Below are 14,634 nucleotides of genomic sequence, written 5' to 3'. Positions count from 1 at the left end.
ACTTCGTGAATGTTGTTTTGGCAGGCATTTCAGAACATGTTGGATATACTGAGACAAAATTTAGCAAGATCAAAGTACCACATAAAGGTTTTATAACTCCTGTCTGAGGGTGACAATGCTAAGGGTGCCAGGGGCAGGGAAAAAACTTAGCCAGGCAATTGTAGGGAAGGAATGCACATTCCTCATACAACAGCTTCTCTGACTCTGAACCCTACCATCCAAGTTTAGCACATTAACTGCCATGTGAGCTGCATTTAACTTAACCTAGGCTTGAGCCCAGGGCCTCGTGAAGCATTTACAACTCACAGTATCTTGACCCAACTTGACCTAATAAAACACAGTGGCCCCCAAGGAAGAAAAAAACTTTCTAGTGTGGCAGTCAATGTGTAGGCACAGGAATGACATAGGAATGGCACTCCAGTCACATTCCAGCACAGTCCTAGCTCTCTGACCAGACCCAAAGACCTCCCAGGACTCTCTGCAGTTAAGCCCAGCATCACTTCGAAGTCAGGCCCTTCCCTTGCCCCTCTCCCTGACCTCTACCCACACTCCACTTCCCTACCTTAATCCCCCCAGTGTCCTCTCCGTTAGAGAGTTTCTTCTCAGCCCAGCTACATCTTCTTCCACCATCACATTCTCCAACATGGGTCTTCGTGGGCTCCTACATCAGTCAATTGGGTCCTCTCAGGAAAGAACCTATCGAAGATGTGTGGTGGGTGGGGTTCAGAGGTCCCCCAGAGATGCTGCAGCACACAGAAACTAGTCATGACAAACCGCAATGGCGGGAGGCCAAGGGAAGGGTGACCCAGCTCCACTGCAGAGGGAATGCCGGGGAGCTGCTGCCAGGTGGGGCAGTCACTGCCAGCCCCAGAAGGAAAAAGAAAGAAGGCAGGAGGGCTAGAACACCTGGCCCCGCTCTCTGACCTTCCACCACCTGAACTTACACCAAAGCCCAAGGGTTAGGCAGCCCTGGTGATGAACGCCCACGGCAGGCAGCCTCCTGCGTGCAGAGAGTACACGGGATGGACAAACAGAATGGCCAGCACAACTGCCCGGGGCAGTGTGCTCCAAACACTCACCTTTTTTTCATTTTTTTTAAACTACCAGTCCCTCTGCAGAAACCAATAAGGGGAGTTTCCAGTATTATTAATTCAATAAAATTCTTACAGTTATGGTCTTCCGTTTTGGTTTGGCTTTCCATCCTAGAGGTGGTGAATAGATGGTCAGTGGACTCCCAGCCCCAACAATTTCCAGATGATGAAGGTCACCAAACTTCTGAGGCCACTTAGACCAAACTACTAAATGTGGCCCATGGATGCTCTGAAACTTGACAGAAATGCAGATTCTCGGGCCTCGTCCATGACTACTGAATCCAAGTCTCCTAAGGCTGGGGCCCTGGAATCTGTGTTTTAAGAAGCCCTCCAGGGATTCTAATGCGTGCTAAAGTCTGAGAAGCTCTGCTTTAGCCCCCACCCTTCCCAGCAGCCTAAAGCAGAACCGTCAGAGACCCTGACCAAGAGAAGTCCAGCCTGAGGTGCCCCCCAAGGCTTTTAAATTCGTTACTATCCCCTGCAGCAAGATACATGTACCAATTGTGGAGCCTGCTTTCTTATTTAATTTCTATCAGTATAACCAATAAGATCCCTTTCAACTCTCCAAAACAGTTGACCTTGGAATCCCTCAGCAATGATGAGGTCAGTGACAACAGCCACAGCTTGCACTTTCTGAACACTCTCTACATTACTAGGTAGGCACTGTCTTCAGAGATGATGAGGTTACAGCATAAAGAAAATCTCAGTACTTTGCCTTTAACTCTATAAAAGAAATATTGCATTTCTTAAAGAATTATGAAAACAATAAAAGAATGCATATGAAAGCACTTTGTAAACATAAATAGTATATAAATGATGGCAGAGTGAACACAGGAATTGAACTTGTTAGGTATTTTTAAGCTCAAACATCATTTGAGATACTCAGGGTATAGACTAGACTATATCTAGGCAGCTTTCTTTTAAGGAGTTATGTGGCAAAGGCAGTGGGAAGTTTGAAAGCTTCAGCAAGTGCTATTTGAAAATTTGAAATAGCAGGAGAAAGCAAATACTGACACTAATTTTTGGCTAAGAAATAGCCTTCATTGATGACAAATAGCAACAAACATCTTAACCAAATGAAAACCACCTGGTAAGATCTCTGAAAGACATACAGGGCTGCTGCCACTAAGTTCTCTCCCGACACCTCTCCCAGAGATTCTGTTTCTGGCTGAACAAATCACTTAATCTTCTAGAAACAGATTTATAGATATGTTCTTTTTACTCTTGTGACAAGACAGATTCTTGATTTAATCAGATTCCTTTTGCATCTTTAAATGCTCCCTCTGGGGCGGCGCCTGTGGCTCAGTGGATAGGGCACAGGCCCCATATAGGGTACCGTGTTCTAACCCGGCGCAGGCCAAATTGCAACAAAAAAATAGCCAGGCATTGTGGCAGGCGCCTGTAGTCCCAGCTACTCAGGAGACTGAGGCAAGAGACTCGCCTAAGCCCAGGAGTTGGAGGTTGCTGTGAGCTGTGTGACGCTACGGCTCTCTACCGGGGATGATAAAGTGAGACTCTGTCTCTACAAAATAAATAAATAAAAATAAATGCTCCCTCTGCTAATGATTATTTTCTCCCTCCCCAGACCCATCTTTTCTTCTAAGACAGGTTGAGAACCGCTGTTCTAAGATAAGCCCCAAAGTGTTTGGCAGGTTGAGTTAGCATCTCAGCACACAAAGACCGCTGCTCTGACTTTGGTCAGACAAGGAGCAAGGAGTAAAAACTGATTCCCTATCCCACCACTAAGTCCCATGATAGAATATTGGCATTGTATTCCATTTCAGAGAGAGAAACTCAGAGAGGTTATTTTATTTCCTCCAGGTCAAAGAACCATTAAGTGAAAAATACATAGAAAATGTTCTAATATACCACCAAATTGTATGGTAATGGGTCAACATAGCTAACCTACTTTCCCTGATCTCTAGAAGTTACCATCACATCCTCTTCTCTACTTTAAAAAAAAAAATTTACAAAAAATTTCATACCTACATACAAATTCACAGTACAACATGATGACTCAACCATTTGCAGTGTTTGATCATTATAGCCAACACTTACAGTGTTAGAGCAAGCAGAGGTGATAAGCTGTTCACTTCCCTCGATAGTAACAAGAAAGAGTAAAACAAATTTACAGTCAGCACCAAAGCCCTAAGTGTTGGGCAATCACAAGTATTTGCATGTACACCTCATAACAGCTACAGGTAAATGATTTGACAAGGTCAAATTCAACCGAATAAGGAAACCACCAATAGGGCTGGACTTTAAGTTGCTAGACCAGTTAGGGAAAAAATACAGGAAGACAACCAGCTGGAATGAAAAACTCCTGATTCTCAGGACTCTTTAACTTTAGTAAAGGTTTGATTTGCCTTATTAAAAATCCCGAATTGTGTTTTCTCTACAAATAACATAAGCAATGCAAAATGGAAAGAGAATCATTTTATAGGTGAGAAGCCCAATGTCCCATAAACGAAGCAGATAAAACACAAAACAGATTAACTGAGTCACAGAAAGATCTGCCAACTTGTCACATAAATTATGGTGACTCAAAGGAAAGTCTAAAGCTATTATCATTTGGTTATATTCATGATCTCAGTTTTCAGAAATTTATATGGAAAGTTTAACTTTTAAATTTTACTTTCTTAAAAAAATCTGTGAGGAAACATAATAAATTATGTATATATACACACACATTTTTAACCTCCCACTTAGAATGTTTCTTCTATCTTCAACATTACTCTAAGGCTATTCATATTTTTTTGTAGGAAAAATTTAAATTTATTCTCCTCTGACATTTAAATCATTACCTAAGCAATATCAGTGTTCATGTAAATTAATATAATCTTAATTTACATTTTTCACACTTCACAGAGATTTTGTTTGTATGTACCATTTTAAAGCTGTGATTTACTGATATTTCCATAAACTATGCAGCTGTATTTTTAAAATATACCCTTTATAGCCCTTATCCTAAAACACCAAATAATTTTAAGACATACCATCAATTTAATAATAGCTTTACAAGGAGGAAAATAGTACTCCTTCAAATGATCACATCAACAGTAAGATACATTCCAATTCTGGAAGTGTTAAAATGAAACAAAAGAGACAGACAGAGAGAGACTCTAGTCAAGTAAATACATCATTTTATTTAGAAAGAAGATACAGAGGATTTAGACTGTGTAATATGAAGCCAGATTTGGCTCCTTTCACTTCTTGGGTGATGTAAGGAAACTTAGCCTCTCTGTAGCTCCTTTTCCTATGGAAGAAGGATGACAAGGATGCCACCTACCATGTGAGGTTGTGACCAGTATTAAACTAATTCTGTTCTTAAAGAACTTCAAACAACCAACATAACAAGTGTTCTATGAAATGTGTTAAAAATATAATGGTTTTCATCATTATTAGCACCACCACCTAGCAGGCCTCACTGAAGCATTTGCTACATTCAGAGGTGAACAATTTCCAATTTAACAGACTGGTAAAATTATTTTAATTCAAGAAAATACTGACAACTGAATGAGTACTTATGTCAAATTTGTTTGTTTGTTTGTTGAGATACAGTCTCACTCGGTCACCCTTGGTAGAGTGCTATGGCGTCACAGCTCACAGCAAACTCAAACTCTTGGCCACAAGCAATTCTCTTGCCTCAGCCTCCCGAGTAGCTGGGACTACAGGCACCTGCCACAACGCCCGGCTATTTTTAGAAATGGAGTCTCACTCCAGCTCAGGCTGGTCTCAAACTCTTGAGCTCAGGCAATCCACTCATCTCAGCCTCCCATAAGAGGTTTACAGGTGTGAGCCACTGCGCCTGGCCCTACCTATGCCAAATTTTTAAAGGAAGGAAAACCATGGTGCTTTTCTCTAGAAGCAGGTTAAGAAGGACTTTCTAACCAGAGATCAGTGTGGCCCAGGCTTCATAACACCTTAAAGTCCTCTGAAACAAGATGCAAAAGTACATTTGCATGTATGTTTTTCTGCAATTCTATCTTTTTATGCATAAAAAGGCCTGGATTTTTTTTTTAAAAAAAAAACAACATTTACTTCAGGTAATCACACGACATTAAAAGGTTAGTACATAAATATACCAAAGTTTAATTTCATTACAATATACGGGGTGGACAGTAAGTTTGTGTTCAATTTAAAATAGTTTAAAATAGTAAACTGCACACGAACTTACTGTCCACCCTGTATTTGTGTCCTGTCAATGATTTTATGCAATTGTAAGTGGGTTCACTTACTTTGACAGGTCTGTGCATTTTCAACTTCCTAAACTGAACTTTCTTAAATATCAAGCATTTTAACATCAGAAACATAAATCTGGGGTTACAAGAATTTACTATGGCCTTTCTACAACATCACTTTGTCTAAAACTTTGACATGATAATAACATATGGTGTATTGAAACAATGGCTGCACAAACTATTTTAAGTGTTTGTGAAAAACACAGTTCATTTCCCTCTTCTTTCAGTTTTCCATATAAGCCAGAAAAAGAACTTGCTTGCTTTATAAATCTCCAAGTAGATTTGTAATACAGAGCTGAGAAAACAATGGCTTCTAGGATGAGTCATCCCAAACTTTCACGTTTTTTATACAGTGGCTGGTTTGCTATTAAAACCCAACAGCTGCTCATCTCCAGCCATAGCCAAAGCTTGTGAGTAATTAAAGATTGATCCCAGATGCCACCACTGAAGACATTGGAAAGAAAATGAACCCTGTGTTCCGTGCATCCATTGTCTCCACAGACAGTATATTATCATATCAAAGTTTTAGACAATATATTGTGAAAGGCCATAGTCTTTTCCATTCTTCCTCTGCTATTTCCTAGCTGGTTGACCATGGGAAAGTTCTTAACCTGTCTGGATTGTAATTTCTTCATAGGTGAAAATACCTCCTCCCTTTAGGAGACTACAGAGGTTTCAATCTGGTAAAGACCTGCCACAGTGGCTTCTATACACTTTCCCCTGCCTGTGCCCATTTATGAATGAGTTATTATAATAATAACTCGCCACAGAAAATTAAGTCATTGATTTTAACTTTTTGCCTTCACATAAAATCTTGTTAACTTCTCACAAACTACTGCCATATCACATATCATTACTGGAATAATCTCTATTCCTACCCAATGTTGTTACAGAATATTGAAGCAAAAAAAAAAAAATCATAAGCACTTAAAGTCATTATCAGTGACTTATTTCCTACCTTTCCATCTATTTTAAGCTGCACAAGTTACCAATTACTGCCAAGTGAATTTAAGAGACAGTGCAAATGTGAAGCTCTGCCTATTTTGTTGCAATGTCAGTATTTAGACACCACCTAAAATATTCACTATAGGATGTCACATGTTTTTAAAAAATAGAATCTGACATTGCATATGAAAGCAAAAAATTTTTGTGCCTAGATTTCCATAAATATGTCTATGAAAGTCCATTTGCCTAGAATAAGCATTCAGCCAGGGAAAGAACTATTTAGTTCCAATGTGTCCAACACTTTATATATATTGTCTCTATTCTTAGAACAACCTGGTGCACCCTTATCTCATTACAGAGGAAGAAACTGAGGCGCAGAGATTAGACAGGAGGATACCACACAATGGCACTTGGACTCAATCCCAGTTTCTGAAACCACAGCCACGTTGTTTTCCTGGGATCTAATTATGCAACCAAAGTCGAGGGTTGAGGGGTCCAGGGTAGGGGTGGGGGGATCAATAGAAATAAAGTATTAACTTGCCATTTAATGTTCCTTTGCTAGAATTCACATGAAATTAAAATAAATTAATCTAGCTTCTTTTCCTTCTTCCCAAATAAATATTTTTAGAGGTGACATCTGGAGTTTTATTTTATGTGTAGCCATAAAATAAAACATAGCTTCATAACAAGGTTTGAGCTGGTCGTATGTCCACAATCAGAGGCACCTGATCAGAAGTCAGTGTTTCTCAAGTAAGTTCAGCCCCTGTCCCTCATATCTGAGCTGACTTACCTTCCTTGAAAGAAGTGTGCCTCCTTAATGGCTTTTAGCCTCTGTCAGGATACTAGTACAAGCATGGGAGAAAGAAGTAAGCTGGGCTAATTCACAGGTTTTTTGATTGACCTTGATCAAACTGAGCTGGATGATTTTTGCTTATGACACACTACTGCTATTTTTAATTTAGGTAAATACTAGCTGCCATTCACCTGCAACCACAATGCTTCTCTCCAACACCCCTACACTCAGTAGGCCAATCAGCAAACCCTTTGTGTGCTCAAGCAAAAATTAAAAGTCTGGCATTATCAACAGCATTTATTGACTACTCTCACAGTGGTAAGGTGTTATCAGCACGTAATATAAGGCTATGGTGGCTTAGAGTAAATAGACTCTTTGCCCTCAGCTCATCTGAGGAAAACCAGATAGTCAATTCAGAGCATGGACCTGGCTCCACGGAAGCAGACTGCCTGGGCTCAAACTTCTCCCCCCACCGCCCACACACTCTGTGACCTTGGCCAAGTTACATTTGTGTTTAAGTTTCCTCATCTGTAGAATGCAAATAATAGCATCTAACTCACAGGCTTGTTGTGAGGGTTAAAGGAACTTTATATCAGAACATGCATGGCACATAAATAAGGGCTATCACATGTGAGCTATTGATTTCGATTTAAACACAAAACACAAATTACATGCTTGGTTGTAAAAAACAGGTGTCCAAAATGACTATAAATTGGACCTATTTGGCATCACTTGGAGCAGTATTCTTTCTACACCAACATCAAATTCTGGCAGAGGAGAGTACTCAGTCACACCTACAGCACTCCAGCTTAGACAAAGGGAGAGGGTCACTCTGTTCCTCTTTTTTTTTTTTTGTAGAGACAGAGTCTCACTTTATGGCCCTCGGTAGAGTGCCGTGGCCTCACACAGCTCACAGCAACCTCCAACTCCTGGGCTTAAGTGATTCTCTTGCCTCAGCCTCCCGAGTAGCTGGGACTACAGGCGCCCGCCACAACGCCCGGCTATTTTTTGGTTGCAGTTTGGCCGGGGCCGAGTTTGAACCCGCCACCCTCGGTATATGGGGCCGGCGCCGCCCCCACTCTGTTCCTCTTTGAAAGGGAGTCATCCCGGCAAAGAGACTGTGAATGAAAAGGAGAAAACCTCATTCCAACGGCCATCAGCTGCTCTTCCCAGTTTCTTAATGTTGAAGAGCACCAGCCATAGGGACCCTGCCTAGTGAAGGGTGGTTAAAGAGAATTAGACCTTTCTGATGTTGAATTCAAAGACTGAGAATCACTGGAGTGCTGTAGGTGGGCAGTCAATTTGGCACCATTGGTGAATCATTCCGGCTGCTATAAATGAAACAGATTTCAAGATGATGGAGACAGTGCAGAGTGCTGCAGAAAACATCACAGTAGTCAAAGCTCAAAATAAGTCAATCCCAGCATTTTGACAGTATATATAGAAAGAGGGAAGGGGGTCTTACCAGCTATTTTATGGGGTGCTGGGGGGCAGGGGTATCAGTCTTAAAATAGTCTGATAAGAAGGATTAAAGAGGGTGGCGCCTGTGTCTCAAGGAGTAGGGTGCCGGTCCCATATGTCGGAGGTGGTGGGTTCAAACCCAGCCCCGGCCAAAAAAAAAAAGAAGGATTAAAGAAAGAAAGAAAAATAACATGGGAGGTTTGAAACCAAGGTAAAAATAATGCAGCCACTAAGAGAGATAACAGTTTGGGGGAAATGAATGATTTTTAGCAAAAAGAATCAGTGCTCTTTGGGAAAATGCTGATTCCAGGTCTGGAGCAGAGAATGGATAAGATATGCTTAGATTATCTTGTGCGAAAAAGTAAGAAAGGTTATTCAAGTCTACTGAGTGTCAAAAAGAATACTGACTATAAGGCTCAGCGCCCGTAGCTCAATGAGTAGGGCGCCAGCCACATACACCCACGCTGGTGGGTTTGAACCTGGCCTGGGCCTGCTAAACAACAAGGACAACTGCAACCAAAAACAGCTGGGCATTGTGGTGGGTGCCTGTAGTCCCAGCTACTTGGGAGGATGAGGCAAGAAAAACGCTTGAGCCCAAGGGTTTGAGGTTGCTGTGAGCTATGACCCCAAATCACTCTAGGCTGGGCAACATAGTGAGACTCCATCTCAGAAAAAAAAAAAAAAGAATACTGACTATAATGGAATGAAACAAATCCATTAAGATCTGTAAGTTCTAAATGATACTTAAGAAAGAAAAACTCAGTTGTTATCACTATAGGATGTTAGGACACAAAATCATTACTTTGACAGTTGATAAAAGGAAAAAAATTCAGCCTTTTCCATCTTTCCTGTGCAATCTCAATTTTAGGAAACCCAAATAATGTATGATGGCAAGTTCTTTATGGACATAATTCCAATTGATAAATGCAAAAATGATAGATTTAGATTATTACCATTTTGCAACCCCTGACGAAATGGATCCAGGCTACAACCATCTATATAACAGTAAAATCATTAAGTGAAAGGTAGAAAGTGATACTACCTATACCCATCAACCAATCCTAACCTTACGAAAAGAGAGACATCCAGACATTTTATGTCTTGTGACATGATGCAGTAAATTTCACACAGCATCATCCATAAAGGATACTTGCCATAAAACCTGAATATAATCAAGCGTCTGTATCTAACTACCAGATAATAGGAAACAGAGAATAGAGCGACAAGTTAAACAATACCGCAGCCCTGAAAGTGGGACACTGTACTTGGACAAATGACCTACTCTCTCCTGCAAATGAATGAATGGCATGAAAAAAGGGAGGGTCAACTCTTATAAAATAAAGTAGGTTTAAAAACTTGACAATCAAATACAACAGGTGGACCTTGTTTAGTTCCTGATTCCAACAAAGTAAAAAGACATCTTTGAGAAAATCCGAATATGAAAATTACATGACAGAATAGTTGTTAAAATTTTAGGTATGAAAAAGGTGCAAAAGTTTTGTTGTTGTTAATGTCTTTAGTAGAGATGAAACTGGAACGTTTATAAGTGAGAAGACACGATATACGTGTATAATTTTGCTTTAAAATATACTAACCACCACAAAAAGAGAGAGAAATAATGAAGGAAGACTGGCAAAATGTTAGTAACAGTAGAAGTTTGCAAGTTCAACATACCATTCACTCAATCTCCATTATGCAATTTTTAAAAAATGATAAAGGGTTTGATGGGCATTCAATCTGTGGCCTTCCTGGCCATTGGTATTTAAGGGTAACTAAGGTTCTCCCACAATGCAAAACTTAGTCTTTCTCTCTTCCTAAAGAGGTACAAAGATCTTAATGAAGGCATGTTGAATTCAATACAATTAGAAGTGACTGACCCCAGGAATCAAGGACTCTAGTATAGTAACCAAATGATAGCTTGACTTTTCCTAGTAAGAGATAAGCTACAGTGCACCTGGATACAGCAACACAACACACAAAGAGCTTAGCTGATGTCAGTTGACGTTACATTGTCCAGGTTTTGGGAGCCCAACGCAGAATGGACAAGAACCACACACATTCCTAAATTAGATCTTGGTCAATAGGGGAGTTGAAAGCTTTACCAACCTGCATAACCCACAGAGCTGCTTCTTTACCAGTGGTAATGAATTTCTGTCACCTTGCCCCTAAGATTACTCAGCTGTAATCTAAAGGTACAGCCCATGAGACACAAAGCTATAGGTCCACAAAGCTTATAGGATTTAAGCTATAATTTATTTGCCTTCAGCATCATCGTCCTACCCAACGGGGCTAAACTACAATACTAAATGCTGACAAGTCACCAACCAACCAGTCTGTCACGTATTTCATCTGGTTTTTCTCTTTCTTTCAAATCCCTTCCCTTATGGACTGAATGTTTGCATGCCTCACAACATTCTTATGTTAAAGCCCTAGACCCCAATATGATGGTATTTGGAGATAGGGTCCTTTGGGAATTATTTAGGATTCGATTAGGTCATGAGGGTGGGGCCCTCATGATGGGATTAGTGGCCTTCTAAGAGTGAGACCTCTCTCTCTATACCAAGGAAAGGCCATCTGAGGACATGGGTTGTAACCCATGAAGAAAGTCCTCCCCAGAAACAGAATCAGCCTGAGCACTAATCTTGAGCTTCCCAGCCTCCTGAATCTGCGAGAAAAATAAACTTCTGTTACTTAAGCCACTCAGTTTATGGTATTTTGTTATGGCAGCCTGAGCTGCCTAAGACAGGTACATATTTCATTTGGTTTTCATTCAAACCCCTTCCTACTCCTTTGATGGGGAAGGTTTCCAAATCACAAAAGTGGTCCCAAAGCAGAAGAATGGGGAAACAGTTGAAAAGCATTAAGTCTCCAACACCAGAAAATGTGACAATCTTCCTCCAATAAAAAAAAAAAAAACTGGCCATGCATGTATGACATGTGTTTGAAAAGTTGCAAAATGAAGTAATACAGTACTAGAATCAAAGAGGGTTGATAAAATAAATGTTACATGATGTAACCACAGAGTAATTAAGAAAATAAGAGTAAATATATACATTGGCCAGGTAAACAACATCATCCCAGGCAGCAAGAAACACAAATATCTACACAGAGGAAGACTACAAATCTATTTACACAAAAACCCTGGCAACTCTTGTCCCAGACTGCCTGCTGCCCTCGTGTCTTCAGTATTCCCTGCCAAGAAAAAGTTAACTGTCAATGATCATAGGAACACAATTTGACCTACTTTTCCCTAGATTCCTGCAAACTCTACAACTCTGGTCTTGCATTTATTTAGCTACCACATCTTGGGGACACATTTCCTGGCCTTCTCTGCAGTCAATCCTTTATGCCAGGCATTAAGATCACTTGTGGGCAATTCCTAAGCTCCCCTGGCCACTGACTTTACAACGTCCAGTCACACCCAGCCAATCCTCACTCAGAACATCCTTCTGAGGTGGACCATGTGCAGTCATCCCTACACAGGAGAGAAAACGCCTAGGAAGGAACACAGCCCAGAGAAGGTGAAGACCTACATCAATTCAGACCCTTCCTCATCCAAAGGCAGGCACATCAAAGCGAGCATTTCTCCCTAACCCGAAAATTTACACAAATCATGTTTGCAAGAGCTAAAAGTCTCCCAGTAAGGACTTCTTTTACAGCGAGCTATCTGCAAGACTTCATTTTTTTTTTTATTACAGCCAAAAAAAAAAATCGCAAAAACTACATTGTTGCAGCTTTTCCGTATAAAGACTACTTAATGATAACAAATTGTTAGAGGCTAAGTAGAACCCACCAAAGGTACCCCAAGCTCTAGTGAGCCAGGAGGTCTTAGTGAGTCTGCCGGGTGTCCTGAGGCCCTGGCACAGCCCCCGGCGTGGCTTCCTAAAGGTCGCAGGAGACACTCAGCAGGCCTTTCCCGCTTCTTTTAATACACAAAACATGCCCGACCTGCTCCGGTCATTAGATGCACTTAGAATCCAATAAGGGACACTCCTTCACCAGGAAATTCTATCTCAACACATCATCAGGAAGTCAGTAAGATTCTTGGGGGCGTGCACCCGCCTGCTCAAGGGGTGTCCAGGAGTATTAAGTGCAGGGGACAACCGAACCCAGGAACTAGAAGTTCACTCCACAATTTCCAACTCCTGGGTCTCCCCCCTCAGCAGTGGCGGGCGCCAAGCCAGTCCCGATGCTCAGAGCTTGCAACGGGATGTCCAAAACAAGGACACCCGTCGCCTGCGTCCTGCACACTGGGATCCCATTCGCGCGGCCTGAAGCCTGCAGTCATGACCCGGCGGGCAGGCCGCTAGGCACCGACACCTGCAGCTTCCCCTCCACCAAGAGGCGAACGGCTCTTCTTCCGGCGGTACGCCCGCTCGCGCAGCCTGAATCCAAGTGCCCTTGGGTTAAGTCAGGTGCATCTGGGGGAGGGGAAGCCGTCGCTCCAAGGGGGGCGCCTCAAAACCCCCTGTCCCGTGCCCCTCTTCAGCCAAGTCCAGCAGCAGGGCGCCCCGTCCGCCGCCGCCCCAACTTCCAAACGCCCCGCACCGCGGCCCGGGCTCCACGTGCGCGCCGCCCGCGCTCTCCCGGACCGGGCCGGGCCACTCACCCGGCCCCCGGCGGCGCTCCGCTTCCTCCGCAGCGTGAGTCCGCTCCGCAGCAGGGCCGGCAGGTCCCTCAGCCGCGGCCGCAGCGACGCCGGCGGCTGCTCGCGCTCTGGCTCGCGGGCGCTGGGGCTGCGGCGCAAGGCGCCGTCTGCCGCCGCCGCCGCCGCCGCCGCGGCCAGGGCTGGGCTCTCACAGGGCGGCTGCATCTTGACGGAACCCACGGCCATCCTCATGCCCTGACGGCGGTGCGGTGCCGGCGGCTCCTCTCCACCGCGCTCGCCTCCGCGCGCCGTCCGCGCTTTCGCTGGGCAGGCAGAGGGCGCGACTGCGGCTCGGGCGCGGGACGCGCTGCCAGCCGCTGCCCATTGGCGCGCGCCGCGGCCCCCGCCGGGCTCAGCCCCGCGCCGCCCCTCCCCGCCCAGGTGCGCCGCCCGCTCCGCCCCGCCCCGCCCCGCCCTCCTGGCGGCACACCTCCGCCCGCAGGTCTGGCCCCGGGAAACGCCCAGTCCCGACCTCTGGGACGAGGGCGTCCTGGGGACCCGCTCACCCACAGGTGCCATGTTCCCCGAGGCGTCCACCAAGCCCACTCTGCCGTCCTCTGCCCCTCCCTCCTCTCCTTTAGGCTGACAACCCTGCTTCACTTCCCTTTTCCTAATAGCCAGGCTTGATTGGACTTCAATCGTCAAGGCTGGGGAACCTGTAGCCTCAAGACTGCACGTGGCCCTCCAGACGCCCAAGCACGGTCCCCCTCAACCGAATCCACACTTTACTGAACAAATCCCCTTGGGTAAAGTTTGGATTTGGTCAAAAGGCTGCACTCAAGCATTCAGAAGCCACATGTGGGCCCAACCCCGTGTTCCCCCACATCGTCTAGAAACTGTTTTTGCCAAGGAACTTCAAAATAGGCCAGATACAGAATTGTCCCCCACTGGCCCTTCTTGGCTTGCTCAGCATTAAAGGATGAGGGGAGAAAAAGAAAAAAATCCGGCCAAACTGCAACAAAAAAATAGCCGGGTGTTGTGGTGGGCGCCTGTGGTCCCAGCTGCTCGGGAGGCTGAGGCAGGAGAATCGCCCAAGCCCAGGAGCTGGAGGTTGCTGTGAGCTGTGTGATGCCACGGCACTCTACCAAGGGCCATAAAGTGAGACTCTGTCTCTACAAAAAAAAAAAAATATATATATATATATATATATTTTTTTTTTTTTTTCTGGTTGCAATAGGTGTTTAGCAAAGTGCAAGTCTGGTGACCCGAAGGTGAATCTCTGCTAACGTGTTGGAACCTGACCTTCCCTGAAAGCCTGCTGCGTGTGTTGAATGTGCTTGGTAAACTGTAAAGGCCTACAAGGGTGTGAATCATTGTTTACACTTCCAGGAGGTAGGAATTGCAGAGCATTGAGAATGAAACTATTCCAGTAGGGCCTTAAACTGTGACTCTTCACATCCCAGCTTAATCTATCTTGTGCAAGGACAATCCAGGGCTTTCCTTCCTCATCAGCAG

The 14,634-nt window shown here is 43.8% G+C and overlaps 1 protein-coding gene across 2 annotated transcripts in view; it reads right to left on the bottom strand.

Annotated features, from left to right (window-relative positions):
* RAPGEF5 (Rap guanine nucleotide exchange factor 5) overlaps window positions 1-13,496 on the bottom strand; it is a 271,113-nt gene extending 257,617 nt beyond the window's left edge. For both annotated transcript variants that reach the window (XM_053609433.1, XM_053609434.1), the window contains exon 1: window positions 13,141-13,496. In XM_053609433.1, coding sequence (XP_053465408.1) covers window positions 13,141-13,371 — 231 coding nt within the window. In that variant the 5' untranslated portion in view covers window positions 13,372-13,496. The remainder of the gene's footprint in view (window positions 1-13,140) is intronic.
* Window positions 13,497-14,634: the final 1,138 nt, after the last annotated feature.

Source organism: Nycticebus coucang, chromosome 11 (assembly GCF_027406575.1).
Source record: "Nycticebus coucang isolate mNycCou1 chromosome 11, mNycCou1.pri, whole genome shotgun sequence".
Classification (NCBI taxonomy): Eukaryota; Metazoa; Chordata; class Mammalia; order Primates; family Lorisidae; genus Nycticebus; species Nycticebus coucang.
This window is presented reverse-complemented; position numbering and strand designations above follow the sequence as displayed.